The 26,599-nt window shown below is 39.1% G+C and overlaps 1 protein-coding gene across 1 annotated transcript in view; it reads right to left on the bottom strand.

Annotated features, from left to right (window-relative positions):
* Positions 1 to 26,599, bottom strand: part of LOC146322967 (obg-like ATPase 1) — a 74,013-nt gene that overhangs the window by 14,252 nt on the left and 33,162 nt on the right. The window contains exons 5-8 of the mRNA XM_084725133.1: positions 24,081 to 24,256; positions 19,998 to 20,078; positions 19,536 to 19,633; positions 325 to 465 (exon numbers count right to left, since the gene is read on the bottom strand). Coding sequence (XP_084581259.1) covers positions 325 to 465; positions 19,536 to 19,633; positions 19,998 to 20,078; positions 24,081 to 24,256 — 496 coding nt within the window. The remainder of the gene's footprint in view (positions 1 to 324; positions 466 to 19,535; positions 19,634 to 19,997; positions 20,079 to 24,080; positions 24,257 to 26,599) is intronic.

Raw genomic sequence — 26,599 nt, 5'->3', positions numbered from 1 at the left:
TTAAGAATTCAGTCCGATGCCTCGTTCTGCACCAAGAGGAAAAAAAAATCTGCTGTCACAATTTTTCTCTCCATAGAGGTTTTCACACGAGAACAATAAACCCAAAATGCCCAAGTTATAATTATACCTACAGATGACAGATGACAGTTAAAAACTTAATTTAGAGGAAAACCCTTTGACTGAGTTGTTCAGTAAGAAGAGGGATCCTTTGCTTTATAATGGTAATTACTCTGCCATTTATTATTCTATCAGCACATGCAATTAAAGGAGTGCATGGAGGACACAGCTGATAATAAAGTGTGGGGAGACTGAATGCTAATTAACCTCTGCGTCTTGTGCTCCGTGCAGTACTGCTGCCGCTCCTCTTCACTCTTGTCCTGTAGCCGGCTCTCCAGGCCGCCGCTGAAGGGGATGACCAAGGCTCCGGGGTCGTGACTGTCCACCCACTCCTTGATTTTCACCAACCTGGTAAAAAAAAAAAAAAAATCAGCAGCCACAAAAACTTCTTAAAGGAGGATTTGATTAACATGAGAGTATTTGTTATCTGCCGGAGCATGCATATTCATGACAGCAGCTGAACGAACATATGAGTGTTTGCAGGAGACTGTGCTCCAAAGATGCACATTTCTTTTAGAGTTTCACTTTGTTTCTATAAAAGTTTTCAACTAGAAATTTGATTTGACTTGTGTTCATACCACAGAGCACAGATTCACAAAGAATTAAAAATTAACAGGAGAAAAAGTAAAAGTACATAAGTATTATCAGCAAAATATACTTACAGAATGGACCCTTTTCAGGTTAATTTTTATATTATAGGATCATTATTAGTAGTGCATTAATGCAGTGGCTCCCAACCTTTTTCCCTAAGGGACCTCTATCACTGAATAAACTCAAAACCCCTTATTAAATTATGAGTTTAAGTTAAGTTATGTTTATGGATATTTCATATTTTAATCAGTGCATAACAACAACAGTGCAGAACAACTAATAAACTCTACAATTAACTCAAATAACGAACACAATAACTGCAGGAACTTTGAATAAAACAGGTGATTTGGTTACAGTTGAGTTGAGTTTAGGAACTTTTCATATGATTCTGTGTGTATTATGTATTTTATTAAATTTCTGTGTTCTACTCATTGGTTTTTGGTTGTGTTAACTGCATACTTTTCTAATGCAGGTTGAGGCTGTTTAGAAGAGAAAGGCTCTAATACAAACTTCAATCATCACTCATTTAGTTTTCTTCACGAGAATGAATGAAATAATAAGATACAGGCCTACTGTATGTTTTTTAAAGCTTTGTTAGATCCATTAAAATCAAGAAGGTCTAATGACCTCCCGTGAAGCTTTGGCGACCCCTAGAAGGGGTTGGGAGTCCCACGTTGGGAACCAGTTCACTAACGTGTAGGTAGAAGTTTACTGCTGGGCAGGCTAATCTGCAAACTCTCCAATCTTTTAAAACCATTTTTGTCTAAACTTGAATCTAAAAATCCATATTTTCTTAAAACAAGAGAAAAAAATGCACTAAAAATACTTGAGCCTGTTTTTAATTGTTGTTTAAAAATGTTCAGGAAAGAAGTGTATTTGTATTGAAACATGGATGTAGAATTTGTCAGGGTTGGTAGGGACACGTTCCTGTATCCAGCAACTACTGCACTGTCCTCACCAATAACTGATCTATAAATTTAAACACAACCACTGTTGTCTGTCATTGTAAAGTCATTATTGGTGAGATTCTGTATTGTGACAAATTACAGAAGCAAAACTGTTTTGAAAGATTGTATTAGAAGGTAATTATGGACACATTAGGACAGAACTGAACTGTAAACTAAAGTGTAGTATTTCCCATTGTAAGACCCTGACTGAACTGCGCAGTCACCCATTTCTATTATTGGCCTTTACTTGGTAGATCTGGTTTATATTTTGTTTTAAATGGAGAAGTAGCAAATATGTGATTTCACTTTAGTTTACAGTACAGTTCTCTTGTAATGTGTCTCTAGTTACCCTCTAATACTGTCTAATAAAGGACATATTATTTCATATTAGGTTGTATTGTATACTGTAAAATAAAGTGTGACCTAAATGTCTTTGTCATCATCTGTTTTTTCCACCTGAGTTTTTGTTTTTGTCTCCCTGTCCAGCAGGACACCTGACATTGCAGGACAAAGATATCCTCACACCTAATGGTAACTCTCAGTCAGAACAATATAAGGGGGTTAGGGCAATTATGAGATTAGCCCCACATGCTCTCAGGCTGGGATTGGACAGGTCTCAAAGAACAGCATCGCACAAATCCATTTTCACACGGCGGCCCTCACAGAGCTCCTAGGCTGGATTGATTCTGAGGGGTCCCTGTCATTATGTGTAATCCTAGTTTCCTGTTTAAAGCCCATAAGAATCAAAGACTGGGAGGGACCCGACCACCTCAATACCACATCTATTCCAATAACAATGTCACCGCTTTATCACCTACAGCACCATATCGCTGCTCCTACCTAATGATTATCAATATACAATATATGACAGGGGGAAGAGCACAGTTTGGCTTTGATTGGATGTTTTTCCCAACAAGCTAGAATAACACTGCAGGGTAAATTTGAAATGCATCATATGCCAGTTTGTCTGTCTGTTCAGGTGCACATCTATTAAGAGCCGTAACCTAATATTTCCCTTTCTGTTCGCACTATGGATGCGGGGCTGACGTTTGACTGCTGCCGCAATAAGGTAGTCGCCAATGTCTCACCAATAAAGGACAGAAAAATAAACACATTTAGTCAAAGCCAAAAAACCTGAAAACATAGGAGATGGTGGGCGCTCCAAGAGGGGAAAAAATCCAATCTGAGATAATAACAGCTGTAGTTTGTCACTTTTAGCAGCACAGCTGTCTATTTGGTGGCACGTTATTTGCATTCCTCAGGTATTGCGTACTCTACAGGCGGCTGAATAATGATTCACAAATCACTCTCTCCACACCAGTCAAGGGCTGTGATCCTTTGAATAGACCATTGTACCTGAGACTGTAATTGGTGAAGACTTGACAGAGCTGAGCCAAGCCAGCCAAGTAACAAAGAGGCTCTTGGTAGAAGGCTGAGGGATGATTTTAATAATGTGAAGCCGAGACGGAGAACGTGAGCTGCAAATGAGCGCGGGGGTCTCTGGGTCCTCGCACTGAGTGACACGGGACCAGACAAACACCTTGCCACAGGAACATGAAACACCCCCTTCCCTCAACTCCAGAAACAAAGCACTGTCAATTAAGAGCTTTGATGCTCCGTCAACACGGCTCCCAAAACCAATTCTGTCAACTTCACCGCTGTCTACGCATGCCACCTTGCAATTTGTATTTATGTCCGCTCCAATTATTGGCGTGAAATTTTATGTGGATGGTGTAAATTGGGAAAATATTTATGTAAAACATGCTGCAGATTTTTTTTTTTTGTTCTCATCTTACAGTCATTCATTAAATTCTAAATTATAAAGGTATTCATGTAAATATAAACTGTTGATAAGAATCAGGTTTTCTATACATTAAGGAGTGTTTACGGTTTGAAACATGGCATAATATCAATGCCTCTTCTATTACCACTACATAAGAAAGTGAAGCAAGTCTGTCTCACTGGATTTTTAAATTAAAAGTCACTGAATTTGTAGCACCAACTTTCTTTTGCACTGAAATTATGTGTCTGAATTTTTAGCCTCTGAATTCAACTCTTCACATTTTCAATAACTCATTTTCACTTTTATTTTACAATGTCTAAGAATTCAAGTGTTAAAAAATCTGACAGGTCAAATTCAGATGCCAAAATTTGAGTTAAAAAATTCAGATTAAATATCTGGAATACCGAGGAAAAGCAATCAATTCTGTCTCACACAAAACCAACATCCAGCCAATCAAGCTACGCTTCATTGGTCGTGTGACGCCGGGAAGACAGCCAGCTATGAAAATGCCACACGATGGTCCTCTTTCATTTGCCTTTTGTGTTGTTTGTTTTTCATGAGGTTTAGTAACAGGTAATACCTGACACTTTGCACATTAACAGAATTCAATGTACAATATCTATGAGGAACTCTCAATGCTAATGCTGATGTTATGCAAGTATGGTGGTTTATTGTCACTAACTTTAACGTTATTTACAGTTCTGAGGCACTGATCATTAACCCGAAAACTGTTATTATCTGGCTGACAAAGAACATAAATTACAAAATGCATGGAAAATGTATCTAATTAAAGTATAAGTAATTTGTAATTTGAAAATACAGTCATTCATTCAATACAAACAATACAATATGAGTCTGACCTTAACCCCCCAACATCAGCTGGATACAGCGTTGGAGATGGGGCTCTGTAAAAAAAAAACGTTGCCCAGTGACGTATTGCCCAGCAATTTCTTGCTGTAAAGAAATTAACCAGAGGAATGCATACTGCATGTGATCACATCGGTAGACTTAAGCCAGCTAAGCGCCTAATTTCCAGTTAAACCTCCACAAATCGTGGAGCTCTTCTAGACTATCCAAATGTTATCGGCCTGAATGGATCAAATTCTGATTCTGGTTGTGAAAATGTGTCAAGCTGCTTCTTTTACAGTGTAAGTCTACAGGTAAAAGTCTTTTGGGCCTGTGAGTTGTATGAGGTAATATGGTATTTATATGGTTTGGCCACAGTGTCAAATCGGCTTCAAAGCCCAGCACACCTCCAGGAGGCTCTACATTGAAAAGATCGTCACAGATTGAAGTGGCCAATCAGGGATTCAGGGGCGCATGCTGGGTAGTTTAAGTATAAAGTCCTAGAGCAAAGGTGTCCATTACCTGCTCCTGTTGTATTTTTGTGTCATTCAGTAAGCTTGACTTAGCTGCAACATGTTATCATATTTTGATTATGTACCTTTGTCTGAGGGGAACTTTGTACCAAACCAGAACAACGTTTTTCATCAGGTTACTGCAGCACAAATAAAATATGACTGTTCACAATGAGAGCACTGCTGGACCTGACAGATTGGGGCTTTTTTCAGTTCTTTTTCCTCCAGTTTAAGCCCAAAGATTAAAATGTGCCTTATTTGACATATTCAATAATATATTTCAAGTTTTTAAAATTAGAGCCCGACCAATATATCAGCCTGATATTGGCCTATCACAGCTATATCAGTCTATATCTGTACTGGCATATATGTTGTTGATATAAGCCTATATAAAAACCTTTTTAACAGAAAACAGTGCAGATTGTTTTTATCTATTAGCTTTATAGGCAGCATTCTGTGATCTTTTTTCTTAATTCAGATTTAATAATAAATACATATATTTTACTCTAGTTGTCTTTTTTATCTATAGTTATTCATAATTTTTTTTAAAAATGTTAAAAATGTACTTTTTCAGTGTCCTGATCATTTTAGACAGTAAAGTTTTTGTTAAACTGTAAAATATCCTGCCTCCATTACTTATCTTTGTCACATCTGTTAAGCACTTTTGAGGAATCATTGCAAAATTGTTTATGTATATCTTCTATAGTCTGTCTAGTATATTTGGTAAAAAGAATATCGACAGATATATCAGAATCATATTTTTTCTCTCTCTGATATCAATATCTGCATCAGGCCCATAAATCCAGTATTGGTTGGGCTCTATTTCAAATACACAAATATTTTCTTTCAAATTACATCTTATTTTTTTCTGCCCAGCAAAATAGAAATTACAGTTAAATGCATATTTCAAATACATTTAATTGAAACATTGCCCATGTCTGTTTATTGCTCTTTTCTTTATCATCATCACCATCTTTTTAGAAAAAATTGAGAGAAAATATTCTTTTTCCATGAAGTTCCATCATGGAAAGAATACATAAAATATTTGTTCATGTAGATCCTCTTTAAAAAGGTTTTACAAGTCTAACCTACACACACAAGAATCAGGCAAGACGTGTGTGTGTGTGTGTGTGTGTGTGTGTGTGTGTGTGTGTGTGTGTGTGTGTGTGTGTGTGTGTGTGTGTGTGTGTGTGTGTGTGTCTTGTCAGTCTCCCATTATGTCCCAGCACTGAGTGCCATCTCTCACTGCTCCTGCTTAATAGAAAGATTCAGCACTTTCTGGTCTCGATATCCCTCTCTGAACAAATGATGCCTGAAATTTTTATTCTTTTTATAATGGAATTCCAATGGCCTTTGCTGCAAATCAAGTGGAAATTTTTGCATATCAAGTGGGAAAAATTAAATGTTAACCACGTTTTAATGTGATTAAGGGTGACAGGGACATTATTTCTGCTAATCATTCACCAGCTTGAAGGCTCAAACAAAGCTAAAGAACAAGCCATGTTTGTGCTTTTCCTGCTGCTCTCGATTCAAGGAGGAAAATAGGTATCTAATGCTCTCATAAAACTTTACAAATCTAAAACATGATATGAATTTATTTATTTTTGTTCATGCCATAACTGATAAAAACAAGGGAATAAGAATGTGTTTATCTCACATCTAGAGAAACGTGTCGTGTTATCCGTTCTAAGCTTCAGATTTGACGCCTGTTGTATTTACAATACACCTAATTTAAAGCACAATATATTGTGAAATCACAAAAACAATTGGAGCTTCCACAACAGGCTGGCTCTGAAAGGAGGTGTCCCACAGGGGGCCACCCTCTGGGGCCAGTCTATTTGTCTTTTTGTGTGGGAATCCTGGGGGGGGGGATAATTCCTGTGTTTCCGCATGCCTGGGGCTTCCCTGGGCTTTGTCAGAGCTTTGATCTGCTTAAATGGCTCAGGAGGGGAAAACAATGGGAGCTCCTAAAGTACAGAGGCAGCTACCTGAGACAATGACCTGAGCCTGCGTCTGACATACATTCATACAGGTTGGCTTTATTAGGAGTGCTTAGCCAGTTAAGCCTCTGAAAGGTGGGCCAGCACTTCCAGTTTGAGTGCTCCTTTCAGATGCAATTGAATGCTGACACACCTGAAGAGTAATCCACTACCTGCGTTCACCTCAGCATCATCACTGACACACCCACAGGTGGAGGACCCAGGACCCGAGCCAGCCTGGGTACAGCCAGCCAGGTGTCACGGACTCATCAAGTAATAAACCCGGGGTCTCCTCTGTTTGGCTGGTCCCAGGATGCAGGGACGAGCATCCTAAAGGATGCTGCGGCACACAGCGAACGCTAACCCCCCCCCCTCCTCGCCCCTTCCTCTGTGACAGGAGACAGAAATGAGAGGTATGAGCTCATGGTGGCTTTTTGAGGCTGGGAAGTCGGGGGGCTCTGTGGGAAGCTTTTCATCCTCCCAGTGGTGAGCTCCTGAGCGACTAGAGTGCAGACGCTCTCTGCTCCCTGTGGCCATGGCCGGATGGAAAGGCATTACACATCAGTCCCTGAGAAGGAGGGAGATCTGACACACACACACGCACACACACACACACTATCTCCAATATTGTCAACTTCTTTCAGGCTTCAAAGCAATCATGGGCTGAAGGAAACAGAAGCTGGTGCAGGCACAATGGGAGCAGCTTTAATTAAGAGCATCATCTCACATCACACCTCGAGGGTGTGCTGGTAACAAGCTTTTTTTTTGAACAACTTTCTTTTCTGTGATAACTACACCCATTAAATCTTTAAAGACAAATCTCAGAACTTTAAATGTTTGCTCATGATAGATAAAACCCAGGCCTGGGGAGTAACAGATTACATGCACAGGAGTTATGTAATTAGGATACAAAAAAGGTAACTGTATGCATTCCAGTACAGTTAGAAAAAATACATAATCAGATTACCGATGCATTTGGTAAAAATGGAGATCATTAGCAGGATTGTCATTTTAAAATATCTTTAAAAATAAAGTATGATATACTACAGTCACATTACAGCTCTTCAGTCTCACAACAACACTTTGGTCTCCAATAAAACCAGCTAATCTTATAGTTGACAGTCCATCAGGGGTGTAAATATAGTGCATGTAGTGCAGTTGCACTGGGGCCTTCAGGGGAATATAAATGAACACACACATAAATTCAATGAAATGACAAATTTCTCATTTTCTTTAGTATTTTTGTCATATAGAGATATGCACTATTTGATCATGTGATGATACGATATACAGTAGCTAGTTTAGGCGCAAAATCTGTCAAGCTGATTAACTGCAGATTCTACTGTAAAATTCAGCTCATTGTTGTTAAAATATAATGTACATATGCCTTATGGTGTGTGTGCCTCATAACAAGTAGCATGCATGAGGGCTTTTCATAACTACCTTGTACAAAATAAATTTTTTTGTGAAAATGTTCTTCAGTGGGTGGAAATTTCAACATTATTTAGCAATACAGTACAGTACAGTACAAGTTCTGCCTTCAGCTGTGAAAACACTGTCATCATCCAACAGCTCCACATCAAATTTAACGAAAAAACTTTGCAAGATGGAGTGTAGGTAAAAACACAAGCCCCAGACCTGGATACATTTATGGCAGTTTACTTTAAGTTTGAGTGTTTAGTGTGAATACCACACATAAAACAGCTACAAGGAGTTTTTAACTGGTTATGAAACAGTCTCAGTTTCATATAGTTACCTCTGTATATAAACAAATAAGACCATCACTGAGAAGATTGGCTATTTCTATATAGTTATCCTGAATGCCTGACACCAGGTTGGATTGTCTGTGGCATCAGAAAATACGACCCTGTGTTTACATTTTCTAAGCCAAAGTTATATTGAGTTGTACATTAGCCAGTTAAAAAGAAGAGGGAGGAGGTTTTTATTTCAGAATATATACCCTGGTAGAAATAGGCACACAACGGTTATTTTACTATCCACACTTGACCCCCTTATTTTAGCTATAAAGAGCGCCTAATTCACTGTTGAAAAGAGGCTACGGTGGACGAATGGGTTAACCACAAAGCTTTACTGTGGGAGAGTGAGGTTTGAATCTTGGGCTAAGATTTGACAGTAGTGTGAAGATATATATCAGTGCATATTTTTTAAATTTCAGTCACAGTGTAGTTGGGCTTAGGCAACAAAACTACTTGGTCAGGTTTAGGGAAAGATCGTGGTTTGTCTCTGCGATGCCGTTGTAAATAGGCACATTGGCTATTTTAAAAACTGGGTGCGAATGGCATTGGTTGCTACAGACACTCATGTGCTTGTCTCTGCCATGCCAGGCTATATACACCTGGTTGTAAATAGCCACATTGCCTATTCCACCACAGTTGCAAATATTATCTGTCTTTTTATTGACATTATATTTAGTGGTTATGGTAGGGGAAGCACTACCACTTTTGTCCACGTGGGCCCCTAAAATCAACACAGCTCCTTGAAAGAGCCTTAAAAGAGTATATTTAAATGCAGATAATTACAACATATTACAATCTAAATGTGCATTTGCACATAATAAAGGAGGGAATATCTGGATAAACAATAAATTAATCTATAATAAACATAAAAAGATATATCGGGCAAAACATATTTGGTATTGATAATCCAAAAGTAACCGGTTACATTATTTTAATATTGACATGTGCATTAGGTTACTCACTACATGTTTAAACAGGTAAGTAGTAATTGTACCAGGATACATTTTTAAAGTAACCCCACTAACCCCTCAACCCTGATAAAACCCTAAAAACTATAATCCACACGCAGCTCCATCTTTATACTGGTTGTTAAGAACACATTATCAAAGCCATGTCCTTGTTTAAAGCTATTTAGGCTCTAAAGAAAGAGGCAAACATCAGATATTCAAACAGTAACCCAGAGGAGTACATTCTGCATCACCCAAAATAATTCTCTATATGGGGTATCCATGCTGTCATTCACGGCAGTTGACTGGGCGAGAGAAAATAAGGGGGCTGGGGGTAGAGTGGGGGGAGTCATCAAGATGTGACAATTGTGACAAGAGCAGGCAAAGTGTAGCACCGAAGAACACCACACGGATTTCTCCATCTCTTCTTTTTCTCCAGGATGACAGCTTAATGTCTACCACATGCAATATTTATTCTCATCGTGTGTCAGACTGTCTAGCTGTCCTAGGGAGTACAAAGAATGCCACTTATTAGAATAAAAGCAGAAGGAAGGTAATCAAGGACATATGTAACATCAGCCAATCATGCCCCCTTCCAATCCGGCATCTTTTTTTCCCCCCCTTCCTTTCTCCCCTCATTCACAACAGTTCAACAATAATCCTGATAATAAGCGTTCAGGAGCTGTATGTGGCAACACTAAATTCATTTATTTGTCTCATTAGAGCTGCCGAGGCTGCGGGCTACTCACTGCAGCATGTGTGCTCGGTCTTAACCTTATCACAAACATAATAAAAAGCACAGCTCCACAAAGCCAAAGCTATCAGAATGTATCATTAGACAGACTTGAAGCTCGCAGACATTTCTTTTTATGTCTGCCATGCCAAACTACAGGCTTTACGGGGGGAACAATTCCCAGGGTGCCTTCAGAAGAAAGCAAAGCATGTTGCGCTGCCACAGAGGTGTCTACATACATTATGAACTGCAGGAAACTCACTCAGCATTCACGTCCTTGGGCTCAGGGGCCTGATAAATGAGGGAGAAGTGACGATCTGTATTGGATTTTTTGGAGAGCAAAACTGATTCCTCGCAGGGTCATTAAAGAACAAACAAGACGGGGGAAAAAAAATCTCAAGTTTAGGGTCTGTTTCATTAGTTACAACAACAGCGCCGTCCTCACCACCAGGACACAACAAAGACAACGGGGTGACATGTGACATGTCCTTTCATTACCTGGACTGGGGACAGTCAATAACCAGGCTAACTGGAACGACAGGACTTTATTAGCACCATCTGTTTCAGTTTTACTACACAGCCTCTCCTGTTGTTTTCTCTCATTGAAAGCTAGCTAAAGGCATCCATTAGGACTGGCTGTGGGCAGTATGGGTACACATCTTACCATGGGAAAGTGTTTTCTCTGGATCCCACACTGCACAAGGAGAGAGTGGACGACTGTGCAAGAAATAAAAAACGGAGCAAGTCATCGTATATCTCCCTCATGGCTTTGAAAAGTGAACTCTTACTCCCCAGATAGTAGTTCCTAAAAACTTGGATGGAGCCAGTGGTTTTGCACTCAATAAAGTTTCAGTTGTGTTTATGGGAATTATGGTTTGGAGTAGCTGAAGTGGGCTGCAGTGACTGCTTTCATGGAGTGGCTTTCAGTGAATCATAATAGTCCCCCACCCCTCCTCTCAGTTTTTCTTCTGTCTCTAAATCTTGACGGGTACTCAGAGCTGGCAGGCCGTTTGTCAAAATGATCACACAAAAAGAAAATGCATGTTTAACGTATTACTGGGCTTCTTCAAAACAAAAAAAACTGCAGATAACAAAATACTAATCAACAGATGAAGGATCTATTAATCATATACGATCTGTTTGGGGGAAAATCATAAATAACGACAGAAGGTCCTCAGCTGACATGCTGCACCTCCTGTCAGGGCTTCCTTTACTTTAATTGTCAAAGCTCCTCCTACAGGCCAACTGGAGTATCAGACTCAGCAAAGACATTTTCTCCCCCTGCTCCTTCTTTAACTGTGGTTTCTTTTAACTTTGCAGCAACTCATGTTTTCACTGCATCAGCCTCTACAGGGAGCATTAGGCGGGTTTTGTTCTATATTCTTCTTATTTTCACAAAATCCAATGAAAATACCAAACCCAGCAGCGTGTTAGACTCCCCTCCCTGTTTGTGGCACTCAGCTCCAAGCCCATCCGTTCTGAAAAACAGGTGACAAATATATAGCTTAATTTTTTTTAAAGGCGGGCTCTGCCATTACTCAAGCAGGGATTAACAGTGCATTTGTAGGGGACTATTTTCAGTTTTTCAGCTGCGGATGGATACACATTTTGTCTGCAAGAAGTGGTGGAAAGTACTCAAGTCAAAGTACTGTAATATTACAGACATATTCCTCAACTAAAAATACTCAATACTCAAGTAAAAGTACAAAGTATTTTTTTCATAAATGACTACTAAATATTAATTACTTTTTAAATGTTTTGCATTATCAATATCCAGCATTAAATCAAAGGGGTTTCTGTTTCTCCAAATCTTTAGTCTAAATTACCCTCAACTCTGTCTCTGTTCTGGTCAGTGGTCATAGTCTCCTCTACAAACCTGCGCCTGCTGCAGTGTTTATTATTTTTCATCCATATTAACAATAAGGGTTGCCTGCATGCTCAGGGCAAGTAAAATGCCATGCCAGGCAAATTGTAAAAACTAATAACTATGAAACTGTTTTGATAATTGATTAATCATTTTTAATCAATTAATAACAAATTTTTCATGCAAAATGACAGAAAATGCTTTTGCCAGCCTCTCACATATGGAGATTTCCTGTTTTTCTTTGTATATCATCTGATTAAACTGAATATATTTGGTTTTGGACAGACAAAACAAGACATTTTTCACTATTTTCTGACATTTTTCAGATTTTGCAGTCCTAGATTAAAATGACAGTTAACTTTAGTTTTTGTTATTATTTGATAACAACTACAGCAGACTTTGGGCAAGTAGATTTCTGCTGCACTTTCCCAACTGGGCAAGTAAAAGAAAAAAACAAAAAAAAACATATTAATGTTGAACCGTGCTGTATGTTATGGTTCTCACTGACCTGTTTGTGATCAGATGCCTTTATTAGCTACAAGAATGCAAATGAAAAGGTTTGAATATTAATTCAAATTATAGGTCTATTTGGTAGTGAATCATGCTTTTAAAAGTAACGACTCTCAAAACTAGTGTCCATATTTGTTTTAATAAAGAAACAAGCCACCTCATGCAACAATGTGGCTCACTGGTATTTTTTTAAACAGTTTTTCAACAACGATAGAGCTCTATGGCAAGACATATTAGGCTTTGGAAACACAGACAAAATTTTATTGATGGTCTTTTTGTGAGATTTGTAGACGATATGAAAAATATAAAATATCTCCAACCCTATCCTTAAAGGCATAGTTTGGATTGTTGATAGTCAGTGTATTTTTAGATGCCTGTCGGCACGCCCCCACTTATGAAAAGCAGAGATGGACACCAGCACAGAAGCTAAACAATGAGCTGCTGTGGACAGGGACAGCGACAAAATGTATTTTAGCCACTTACAAAAGGTCTACCTCAAAACAATCAGTATCAGTTAAAGTATATGTTATATCGTGAGTATTTTTCCAGTGGAACACGGGAGCTGATGGTCTGCTGCTGCCTCGATTTGTTTGTTTGTTTGTGTTATTATGTAACTTTGGTGTTTTAAAATGATAGTTTGGATTCACCAAAGTCAAACATGAACACAAACAAACTAACTGAGGCAGTGATAGATGAGAAAAATCCTGTGTTCTGCGAGGTTAAATTTTCTGTTGATTTTTTGTCGATGGGGTTTGATTGGTTTAGAGAGAGCGATAGTTGGCTTTTATAGCAACGGTTTTCAGTCTTTGAAGTTTAAACCAGCCAAGAACTGAAGTTGTCTTTTCAACATCATGTTTATCAGAAATGGCTGAGGAGGGTACGAGTGTGGCATTTGATTTTCAGAATAAGGCCTACACCATGCTGGACAAATATGGGGGGAATTAATTACGAAAGATCAGTTTATGTCTCTGTGGCAGGAAAAACAAAAAGATGAAAAGGTTGACTGGGAAAGCAGCTGTTGTTTGCAACTATTTCAGTCGTGGTTTCCCGCCATAAAACATAAAGAATATGAGGTAGCTAATGTAACACACATTAGGAGCAAATAATGATGAAAGATTAACTATGTCTGAATGAGTGCAATAATGTGACTAAAAAATGTCTGTACCGACTAAAGAGAGAAGAACACATGCTCATACCTATACACACACACACATACACACACACACACACACCTTTGCATACAGGCAGACAGACAAAGACACACACACACACACACACACACACACACACACATATAGACACAGTTAATAAAAGCTCCAAGCAATGGTACCCTGCAGTTCTTACACTCACCAGGAAAACCCACACTGCAGAGGCACTCACAGACAGGTCACGCTTGCTAGTTTCCTTAAAGGTCAACTCATCTACTTAAGAGGCACCAATTTACTTTAATGCACATTGTCCAAAAGAAGAAGGAGAAAAAAAAACAGAAAAATAAATGACAAGAAAGAGAAAAAAAAAAAACATCACAGCATATCTGGAGTATTCTCCACTGTGTCTTTTTAGCATTAAAAAATGTGACGGCTCTAAGGAGGATTAAATAAATATCTGATATCAAACCTATTAAAAGAAATAAAGACTGATAAAGATGGTGAGGCCACAGGCCCGTAAAATAAACAATAACTTAACTGACAAGTGAAAACACGCTAACACTGGGCAGGCTGCAGCCCCCACATCATCAACAGTGCTCTAATGACCCTCTCTAACACACAAACTACGGTATGTGGCACAGAGAAAAAGTCTTCCAGGCAGCTCACTGACGCCGAGGGAAGAGGAGAAAGCCTCTTGATAGACTCTTGTAGATGCCATTCCCTATCACGCAATGCCTCTCAGTCATAAACACATGACAAATGCGGCCTTAATCATTTTTTACGAGCGGGGATGTGCAGGGGGCAGTGCATGGTTAGAGGGGAGAGGGGAGCGGTGAGCAGCAGGCGGCCCCCTCTGCACAGAGGAGAGGGCTGTGTGGTAAAGTCTCCTCTGGAACATCACTCGGCCAGCGAGCCTTTGATCTCCACACCGCAATTACGCCAGCATCCAAATGAGCATGGAGTCGCCTCTGAAACAGACTTCAAACATGCACATGTACGCATTCTCATACACGTACACATACACTGTATAGGATTGGAGCCATGTGCTCCTCTCAACAGTAAATGATGTACTGTCTCCAGCAGAGAACCTGGGGATGAAAGGAGGCCTTGCTCCTCGTCTGATCCCTCCATTAATGATGGCTTGCTAAAGCTAATACTGTGTATTCTTGTCTAAACAAGGGCAGCTTGGTATGTGGTTCCCATACTCCAAACAGGATGATCTTGGTTAACAATGGACTGTTTTTGGAGGCTGAAAAAGTCTGATAGAACTACTTGCTGCTGCAATAATTGATTGCATTCTCATAACTGTCTCTACAAGGTGCAGTTGAGTGTCTGGTAACACTTCATAATAGCCACCATTAATAAATGTTAATTTGATAATTAATTAAACTTAAGTTAATTATTATTTCACTGTGAAAAACATACAAATAATGTTTAGATATGCTTTATATGCCACTTTATACAACTGTAAAGTTTTATCAGCATCAGCAACTTTATAATGGGCATCCAAATAATGGTTACAGATGTACTACACAGTATTTATTTACCATTTACAAAGTTTTCTAAACATCAGTTGCAACTCTACAAAAAACATCCAGATAAGGACGATATGTTCTCACTCCTGACTCATCAAATATGGCAGCTTGGTCAGTTCAAACTATGTCGCTGTAGGTATGCCTCTAGCATCAGTTTGCACGAGAGAGTGATCAAGTTAACAATAATAAATATACAATAACCAGGTAGACTTTCAAAATAAAGCCAAAAAAACAACATTGGTATGTGTATAAATATGCAATGTCTGAGTAGACTTTCAAAAGAAAAACCCCAAACAACTTTAGTAGGTTTATAAATATGCATATTTCTGGTAGATTTTCAAAATAAAAGTACAAAACCGCTTTGGTATGTTTGTAAACATGCTATGTCAGAGTAGAATTTCAAAATAAAGGCACACAAACAACTCTTCATCAGCAATCATGCTTTGGTTTAAAAGAAGTAAGTTAATGTATATAATGTTATGTTCATAAATTATCTATGTACCTAATGCAAAATAATCACCAGTTGCATCTTTATAATAGCCAACCAAATAATGTTAGCAGATTGTTTACAAACTAATTATTAACTATTAACAAAGTGTTAGAAATATCTGGTCCATCTCTTTACGTAATGCTTTTTTAAAGGTTTAGAAATCATCTGGTAATCATACTTCAAGCTACTACAGGGAGTTTTTACCTGGTTATGAAACAGCCTTAATTTAATACTGATGCAGACAACCTACATTAGCAAACAAGACCATCAAAGAGAAAATTGGTTTAGCCCGCCTGTGTTTACATCTTCCCAGGTACAGTTACAGTAAGTATCATGTTAGCCAGTTAAAAAGACGCAGGAGGAGATTTTTATTTAGATAATTGTATTTTTGACATTACATTTTGTGGTTATGGTGGTGGAAACACTACCGCTTTTGTCCACAGGCAGCTCCAACATCAAGATAATATGAAAAGTCCTTGCAGTAGCTTTAACTTACATACATTAAAGTCATAAAATCATGTTTGGTCGAGCATGCTGCTAAAAAGAATAACATTAACCTAAAGCAGCATGTGCTGAACAAAATAAAAAACAGTGCTTGACAAAATGCAGGGAAGTGAACCTTTGAAATGGCCTGAATGGGTGTCCTGAGAGACACAGATAAGATTGGCTTATTTGCCTCATTCTAGGATTCGCCTTCTTTTCCTCCACACATTAAAGCTGAGATTGCAATTTGTCTAGCTGTTTGCTTTGAATAGTCCTTAACCGTATCATCATCTCAACTGTGCTGGTGGAAAAACACGGGGGCATGGCGACAGCCAAATGGCAGTCTGGCGTCTCTGCTGCAGACTGGCTGCCATTAGGGCTGAGAGCAGCATTTATTGTACAATTAGGGCCAGCTAGATCTACCTGTAATCATCTCCATACAGGTGTGAGCTCCTCTCTGGACAAGGGAAGTGACTCATCACTTGTCAAACATCAACACTTTGATGTCGGCATTGTTCATCGAAGAGCCCTCGGGACACCTGAGCACTACTGTTTGCCTGTTTAAAACGCTCAGAGATTTATTGCATTTCACACAGTTAAAGAAACACACACGCAACATGCAAAAAAAACGCTCTCTTCCTACTGATGACGGATGTTCCACATGCCATGAATCATTTGATTTACGAGGTCTCTTCCCCCTCCCTCTGTCTGACAGTCATACTTTCGTGTCAGTAACATTTTAACAAACAGTCATAGGTAAACAACTTCCCTTGTAATACAATGCTGCCAAGTAAAGCACTAAAACAAATGTTGTAAGAACTGACACCACAAGCCTAGAGGGCAATTGGAAAAGTGCGATAACAATTCACATGTTGGTGTTATTGACAAAACGGCTGTAGTGTGGAAAAGTAGCCCTTTCAGATATAATGGATGTCTAACACCAGCCTTCTAGATCTGCTCTCACTGTGGCCAGATGACAACATTACTATAAAAAGTGTTCTTTTTTTGACAGAACAGAGGATCATAGAGCTAGAAACAGAGCCAACAAGTTCATTTAGTGAATTAAAGGTCATCCTCGGGCATTTTACATTATGAATAGCACCTGTAAGGTAAAGAACACAAATCCTTGTATAGTGCAGTTAAAAAGCAAAAAATCACCCTCAACTCACTGCATTTCAAGGACTCCTCAGCTGCAAAACTGCCTCTCCCAAAGTTAGAGTCAGGACCCACGATGGGACACGGAACCATTTTTACTGGGTCGGTGAAATGCATACGGCATTTTCTCAATTAGTAATAGGCAACGTTCAATGAAAGACAAAGAGCAGCTTTCAGCAGTGTCGACCCTTTCATGACATTCGAAGCAGGGATCAAGAACTTAAAAATACAGCTGGCGTTAAGACATGTAACAGCCACCTCACTAATGGTTAAAACTATAAACCAGCACAAAACTGACAAGTCACAACTGACCCTTCCAGTGCCCTGCCCTTTTCTGCTCTGTGCTCTAATAACAGACGAGCAAACTTGGTACCTGCATCAACTTTCTCCTTTTATCTGTAAAAGCTAACTAATGTTAGCAAAATACTAACTAACTAGCTAGCTCATTTTAGTAAAATGCTAGCTAACTAGCTAGCTAAGGATTTATGTAGATTAGAGGGCTAGTTAGATAGTGTTTGCTAAAATTACCTAATTTAAAACTGACTGACTATATGTCACTTTTACAGGTCTTTCAGCAATGTTCTTTAACCATCTTCAAAATCTGTCTTTCTTTTCATTGTAGATGAGCCTATTGCGTAGTATAATTTAAGTACAGGAAGCAGGAGAGGGGAAAGGCTTGCTCAACAGTCATTGGAGCACAGAGGGAAAAGGGGTGGGACTTAGGAAGGGAAAATCAGGCTACCAACGTGAACCAACATGTTCTGAGCAGAACATGGCACAAACACTAACAAAAACGTTTGTAACAGCAAAGCAACATTGGCATTTTAGAACATAAAGCAGCTAAATTAACAGACTCCCAGGCATGATGGGAAACACGAGTTGCCACAGCAATATTTTAGTATGAAGCTTTGTTTTGATCTGCTCATATTGGACCTATAACCACGTAACATTCCTGCATTAAAATGTCTAAAAACGGTGGATCTATGTTTTGTATTTTGTTGAGTTGTGTACTTACATTATCCCCAAATGTTTCCAACAATGGTCAAACCCAGAGAATTTTATAATTTATTCAAGGTAATGGTGCCTTTCCTACCAGCTGCTTGGCACTGAATAAAACTTTAATACAATACCTCGTCCATGAACAGGACTTCTACCTGACTCATGTCTGATGGATTTTTCATCGTAATGGTGTTTGTTTAACAAGGAAGACAACAACACCCATGATCCTACGCTACTTCACGATGTCATCAAACTACGTCTTTTGTTATTGTTTCAAGCCCTCTAACGTTTCAGGTGACAAGTTTGTTATGAGGTAGTGGGAAACTTAACATTACAGTCAGCAAATTTTATTATTGCTGTGATGTACTTTTATAATTAAATACATATAAATTTCATGTACATGTTAAATTCATGGTTTGCTGTATTCCTAATCAATTTAGAAATGTGGATGTTATGGCGGTTCATGATGTATTTTTGCAAGCTTTGGCCTGGCGGAGACACTGTTTTTTTTCTTTTGGGTCTGGGAAAGTTTGGGAACCCCCGCTGTAAAGTGATTCTTGTAAAGCAACAGCATGTGATGACAAAACCAAACATTTGGAGCAAAACAATTTCAGATATTCTAATATTAAAGAGTGTTATCCTTGTGATTTATTGTCTCTCTCCAGATGATATTAAATCCTTGTTTGGCTTTGTATGTACATATGTTTGCTTTGTTTGGTATTTAAAGTCTTAACTCTCTTTGATATCTTATGGAAATGACACATTTCGATGGAAAATGGGGACCATATGCCAGTATGTGCGTAATGAAGTGCAGAGTCTGAAGGCTGGCTGGGCTTTGCAGGGCTGGATGTTGTGTTAGAGCTTACTTAGTGCCACCTCCAGGCAGATCCTCTCACAAAGATATGACCGTTACTGTCAGCAGGAGACCACAGTCAGTAGATCAGCGACTCACACACACGTCTCACACCCGGGCACATGCATACGCCGACGCATGCATGCAGACTTTTTGCAGCTGAAATGCAGATTTAGTCAAAGTTAGTAGGACTCAGTGTAACTCTGTGCATAAGTAGAAGGAAATCTCTTTGGTGATGATTAATGAGAGCAATGAGACGGCTCCCGCCTTCCCTCGAAACACTTACCATTTGTTCTTTCTCCTGATGTAGTCTTTCTCCGAGAGGTTAACGAGGTAAATCATTGGTTTGGATGTCAGAAACAAGTATTTGTTCAACACTTCGATCTGTGACAAAGATACACAGGGCAAGTACTGAGCATCCAAACTTTCCAAAGTGGCCTTTGAGGACAGCACAGACAGAGATAAGTGAAGCCAAATCAAATTAGGGTCTGGTGTATGGGCACTGTGGGGTGCAACTATGAAGCCTCGAAATCAAAATCAGCACGGCCAGATGTCATTAGCTTGTACAAAAGTAATGTCAAAATACAACCAACAAAAGGCTGTGCATAATATTAACTTGTGATTTGCACAAAAGAGGAAAGGGAAAAAAACAAAAGAGGAGGAAACAGCAGTTGTACTTTTAGGTCAGATGAAAAGATTAGTGAGATAAATCACGTTAATAAATTTGACTGTAACATCAAAGACTTACCTCCTTGTCGTTCCAATCGTGATAGTAGCGGACGTGCTTCTTTTCATCCAGTACCCAGCTCTTGATTTTGCACATAACGTCCTGTTTGGGGTTAAAAGAGAATGAACAAGAAGCCATTAAAGGAGATGAAAAAGAATATAAACCCAGCAGGGTATGGGGTAATTATTTCCTAAATGCATGGCATCCTGATGCCAAAATGAACAATGGCTGTGCTCGCATTCATGCAGGAGTGGCCTGGCTTTGACAGGGGATGGCATGCACAAGACCCCCTTCCCTCCTTTAAATCATGACAAAAATGCCTTCTGGGGTGTCTCTCGCTTAGAGCCGCAGTTTTGAACATCAATATTCCACCGGGACTGTTTAATGAAAAGGAGAGAAAGAGGAGACAAAATTGGAAAGAGCAGGGAACTAATTGGAAGTTGGTTAGTTAGGTGTAAATTATTGGTCCTTCCTCAGGCACTTTGCAGAATGTAGTCACACTGAATAAGCACTAGTGAGGTACAGAACTAATTATTCACGGTTTCTTCTGGAGAAAATATTGAGCATTTCCAGCTCTGTGTGCCACATTCATTACTGAGGTACTTGTGGGTTGAGACCACAGGCACGACTGGGTCTTGACAGGATCTGGAAGCGGAAAAGGGTGGGAAAATGGGAGGGAGGCAGTTATAAAATTTGTAATAAAGAAATTGAGCCTATTATTGTTGATCCAGCCCCACAGAAATTAGCGGAACACATTCTTTTTGTTCCTGTCAACTTGACCTCCCCCTTCATATAAAAACTCCTCCACCCCCTGCAACACTCCCCCTACCTCCTTTTCCCTCCCCAAACCCTTGCAGCACTTCACAATCATACTCCCTTTTGAAAGAACTGAGGAAAAAATCCTGCCAGAGCCTCAATTACACAATGGCAGAAAAAGCTCCACACACTGACCCCCAGCCAGCTGCATTCACTCTCTGCACATCTCTCTCCACAGGAATTCTAAAGGCCTTTTAGTCAGGCAGCCAGAGTGCAGCCAGCGGGAGAGAGCGCAGGAAGAGCTGCATACACTCCGCCCGCGCCGGCCCAAGTCTTCACAGAGAGATTAATCATCTGTGAAATGGAAACAGCAAACGGCCAGTGACACAGGCTGAACCCGCTCCAGGTTTCCCTCATCAGCTCGCCGCCGCCGTGCAGCGCTCCTCTAACAGGCAGGTGTTAATAAAAGGCATATAGGTCCCACAAGGGTCAAACACATATGCCTGCCACCATGAAGCGCCGCTGGTGGGCCGGCTTCTTATTATTGTTTTTTAAGGATAGGGATTTTGAGGATTCACACGGACAAAAGCAATGAAACATTGTTCTTGTAAACACAGCACAAGCAAAATGGATTTAAATCTCTACGACAATGCATACATATGAGCCCCGCATGTGCTGCTGCATGTGCATACATTTAGCTTCAACTCACAATGAAACATTAAGCTACCTTTTTCATCGCAATGCCAGTTTTTAACCAAAATATACTATTTTATAATAAATTCCAAATTTCTGATTTGGTGTTTTTTTCCCTTTTAAAATTCATTCCATTTTCTTCATCCAGTTTTCTTCAACTCATGCTGCAGCAGTATGAGTATGAAAACTAAAAAAACCTTCAGCTATCTGATAAAACAGTATTCCTCTCCCTAGCGGAAATCCTTGTTAGTTTATAATCTCATTCATCCCCTTATGTATTTGTCTTAATTGTCTTATCTTATTTCAGCAGGAAAGAAGCCAGATGACCTTAAAACACCTCATGTTTCATTTGTTTCACAATCTGCAAATATTCAACACAAGGTATTCGACTTTATAGTATAAGTACAATGTATACATTAGTTCTCTCTGAGTGTAATATGGTAAAATGCAGTGTTCCCATACCTTGTATAGCATATTTCAAGGCATATTTTGAGTTTTGCACCGTAGAGATTTATGTGGTTATGTCATAATGTTTTCATAAAGAAAATCACTAGTTGGTCATTTCAATACCTTGTATAACAGTAGAAATGAAGAGGAAATGAATGAATTGCTCATCAGGCATAATTTGAGTTTTTCAGCATAAAGATTTGTGTGATTTTGACAAAATTACTCAGAATTCTAATACAATTTTACTATGCTTATTTCACTTCCACTAACAGAACATATACAAATGTGAGAAAACGTGTTTACAAAAAACAACAAACAAATTTAAGATTTTTGGGATGCAGCTTAATGTAAACTACTGTGTTTACTAAAGCAACTCTGCAAATGATGAATCATCTTGAATCAAAGGTTTACTAATGTAATAATAACCAGATATTTAGATGGTTAAATGAGTTGCTATTGAAATAATTCTTTAAAGCTACAACAAGGAGTTTTTAACTGGTTATGAAACAGTCTCAGTTTATCACTGATGCCTCTATATGACCTTACATTAGTTAATAAGACCTTCACCGAGAAGATTGGTTATTTCTATATTGTTCTTAATGCCTGCCCAGGCAAAGTTACAGTGAGTAGTGCATTAGATGGTTAAAATGAAGCAGGGGAATTTTCTTTGGATAATGTAATTTTTGACATTATATTTTGTGGTTATTATGGTGGAAACGCTATTGCTTTTGTCCAAAGGTGCCTCCAAAATTAACAGAAAATGAAAGTTCCTTGTTGAAGCTTTAAATCTACGACAAGTAGGATAAAAGCAATTCTTGCTCCTGTAATTTTAGGCCACATAAAGCCCTACGGAGCTTATAGGAAACTGAGAGCAACAATGGAAATTAGATCTTATTTCAAAGGTCTTGCAAATTACTCAGTAAAGACGAAAATCTAAGATATCTGCACAGAGTGTTCTTTTTTATTTCATTGTATCCTGGAGCTCTACAAAATAACGTATAAGCACTATTGTTTCCTTTAAACTGTATATTTGTAGTCGTCCTAACACATGTTCTGCATATAGATGCTGATATAAACATGTGTATATGTGTCTGTGCACAGCTGAGCGTGTCAAACGCCAGACTCAGCCTGTGAGACAATCACACAATCCCTCCCATCTAAAAGCTTGGTGCAGCCTTTGATAAGCACCATTCTTTGCCATCTAAAGAGGTCTTCTATAGATTTCACTTGCCGACGTGTGCACAACCTTTGACAAGTAATGTATCATTTTTATTCATTGCCTAAAATTGTTAGCAATTATGTGCGTAAGCGGCCACCTGCCTAGCCTGAATGGCTCCTGTCTGTAGGGCTACAGGGGTGTGGGGAAGTGCTGTTGGCTGAAAAGGGGGGAGGGATGGAGGGAGGGGGTGTCGTTTAGTCTGAGGGGAACCAACCAAACACGGGGGCCTGTGCAGCAGGTGAAAAAGCGCCTCTCGTTAGCGTAATGAGTGGTCAGAGCCTCGGTGTGCCGGGGCCTGAAATTGGGAACGCCGCTCCGAGTGAAAGGCCGGATCCCCTCGCCCATCCGAGCCTGCGCCGATGATGGAGGGGCATCATGAGACATTTACAACCAAATCACTGCTAATGTTTGCGACTCAGCCTCATTACCTTAACAATATGACCATCTGAATGCACATACGTTGTGAGCCGACATCCGGGATGTGTGGTTTTTTTTTTTTTTTCTGATCTCACCCTGCATTTTGCCCTGCACCTAGCTGAGGAATCCACTGTCAAAGAATATTCTAAACATTTACGGTATTCATAGCGAGGTATAGGCATATGTGTCACCCACTGTATGGCCTTATACAATTTCCTGAGCTGCTGTAGGTGTATAAGCATGAGCAAGAGCTCTGCCATGATTTGAGTATTACTTTAGATGAAAAGAGCTGTGTGGAAACACTTTCATTAGCCCAGTGCTGTGACCCAGGGTCGGCAGCTGAATAAGTAACTCTCTATTAATGATTTCTACAGCAGAAAACCCCTGACCCCTGATCACTTTCAATCTCAGAAAGGGAAAAAAATAGGGCAGGGGGAGGGGTGAGACCTATTGGAGGGAGATTAAAAAAAACATACTTTTTTTTTTTTTCTCGCTGGCCATGTGTGTGGGAGGGTTATTATTTGTGCCTTGCTGTGAGGGGGAGCAAAGGGCCTGCTGGGACATTGACTCACGTATTCTGGTTTGAGTTTCTTGTCACCGCCTCTAATGGCCGTCTTCTCCAGCTTGTCAATAATAGGGCCGATCATCTCCTCATCCTTCAGCCTCAGCTCCTCGTGGATGATCTCCATATCCCTCACTGGGTCCACCGTCCCCTCAACATGGATGATATCCTCATCCTCAAAAGCACCTGCAGAGGCAGGACACAAACACACACAGAGTGCATCAGTATATATATATATATTTTTTTTTTCAGCAACAACAGCACTCCTTTACGTGAACATATACGGTACACGCAACTGAATCAATGACTCTGACTTCTTGAAATCGACTGTGAAGCAGTGATTAGATTTAGCACAGAAAAATCATTAGCTTTTTGCAGAGAATATGGGAAAAAATAAACATCCGCATGAAAAAGCACAGTGGGAGTCACAGGGAAGTCATAACAAATGTAATATAATACTCAGGAATATATTTAATATTTCTTTTCAGTGTCAGAACTGTGAGAAACCAGCTCACTGTGTCAAAGAAAGTTCCACTAAAATTAGCTTTAAGTGCGACATAACAGGCTTGTCTGTCAATCTGCATGAAGTGGGGAGTGTGTGGTCATGCATTTTGTACACCTCTGTCTTAAAACTATTAGACATTAAGTTAAAAAAATATGAGAGATAAACAAAAACTGAGTGTGATTTAAGAGAAAAATGTCAACATTCATGGATGATAGACGACAGTCTTCCCCTAATCATCTGCGTCTTAGCCGTGGCTGTGCTGGTGATTAGGTAATGAGGCTCTGAAGCAGACCATTTAGCCAGCAGCTGCTCTAAGGACTCCTTCTGATTCTCCAGCAGAGCTCAGGGGTGAGGGAGGGAGAGGCGGGGGGACACGGGTGTACATCTGTCACAAGAGAGTGACAGCCTTTAACAGTACTCGTGGCAACTGTAGTGGACTGCAATACGTTCTTTAATTTAGAACCCATACACAGTTTGTTTTATAATGTCACCACTTTTGTAAATAAAAGGGGGATCAGAGCACCCTATTGGTGGATGACGTATTCAGATCCGCCACTGTAGTAAAAGTAGCAATACTGCAATATAAAAATAATTCATTACAAGTAAAAGTCCTGCACTGAAAAAATGTCACTAAAGAAAAAAAAAAATGTTTCATTTTAAAACAAAATGTGCTTTAAGAATCAAAAAAAGTATTCAGACTCCTGTGCCTGCAATATTATCATATTACTGTATTTCAAATATTATATTATTGGATTATTATTACTGATACAAGTAAGTAAGTAGGATTTTAGATCATAGCTTGAACTATTTTATACTGCTGGGTAGTTTAATCTATAACAGTGCATATAAGCTCATCATGTTTTGTATGTAAATCCTTATTCTGTAATAAATTTGTCAAATAAATGTAGTGGAGTAAAAAGTCTGAAATGTGGAAATGAAGTATCAAGGTCACAGTTCTTAAATAAATGTGTGCAGTTGTATTTTACCACTGGAGCGCCCTCATGCTAGGAGTTTGGGAACGTTAAGTTTAACACAGATATTGTTGGACAAAAATGTGACAAATTTGATTATTTGTTTAAAACTTATTCGAACAAAAATATGACAAATGTGATTATTTGTACAAAATGTGTCAAGTGGTTTGGTCAAAAAATGTGACAAATGTGGTGATTTGTACAAAAATGTGACAGTTTTGATGATTCGTACGAAAATATGACAAACGATTTGTTCAAAATAAGAGAAATAATTTGTAAAAAGGAGTTACAAAAGTGATGACTGTATTAACAGATTAACAGAGAAATAATTACAGTTGCATGATCAAATATTAATTTTGATTGTCAAATCATTATTAATAATGATTGTGAGGAATTATCAACGGTAATCAGTGAACACAGACAGTCTGTAGCCTATTAAATTTGTAATTCTCATTATTATGTCAAACAAGTAGCTCTCTATATTACTCGTTACCCTTCAGGTATCTCCCAGTCTCAAAAAGCTAGCGAAGCCTGCGCTTGATTTATATAAGCAGTGTAATGGCAATATGCCTGCACATGTTTTAATAAATCAATCAATAATATCAACGACTCGTGAAGTTTCACACTGTGGGATAATAGTCATGCCATCTCAGTCAACAGGAAAGTGGATGTCAGGTGAATGATGACTTGGCTTTCAGTATTCCTGTGTTGAGGGACACTATGTTTGGAATGTGCATGGTGTAGTCACCTAATGTGATTAACCATCCATATTCACGTGTACATACCTGAACAGCAAAGGTCTGTTGACAGGTGAGGCCCTGCGAGATAATAATGTCACCGTGGTGATGCACGCTACTCATCACCACGCTGTCACATACGTCTCTCAACAAGCTCAAACAGTGATACATGAACAAAGTATTGATGATTCAGAGCTGAGCGTAGCTGTCATTATTGGCAACAGCATACCTGAGGAATCTTTACATTTAGTATGAGACTGCTGAAAAGTTTGTATGGGCTGAAGTTATCCACTGATCAGATAAACATCAAGGGTGT

The sequence above is a fragment of the Lutjanus erythropterus genome, chromosome 8 (assembly GCF_056507025.1).
Source record: "Lutjanus erythropterus isolate fLutEry1 chromosome 8, fLutEry1.hap2, whole genome shotgun sequence".
Taxonomy (NCBI): Eukaryota; Metazoa; Chordata; class Actinopteri; order Lutjaniformes; family Lutjanidae; genus Lutjanus; species Lutjanus erythropterus.
This window is presented reverse-complemented; position numbering and strand designations above follow the sequence as displayed.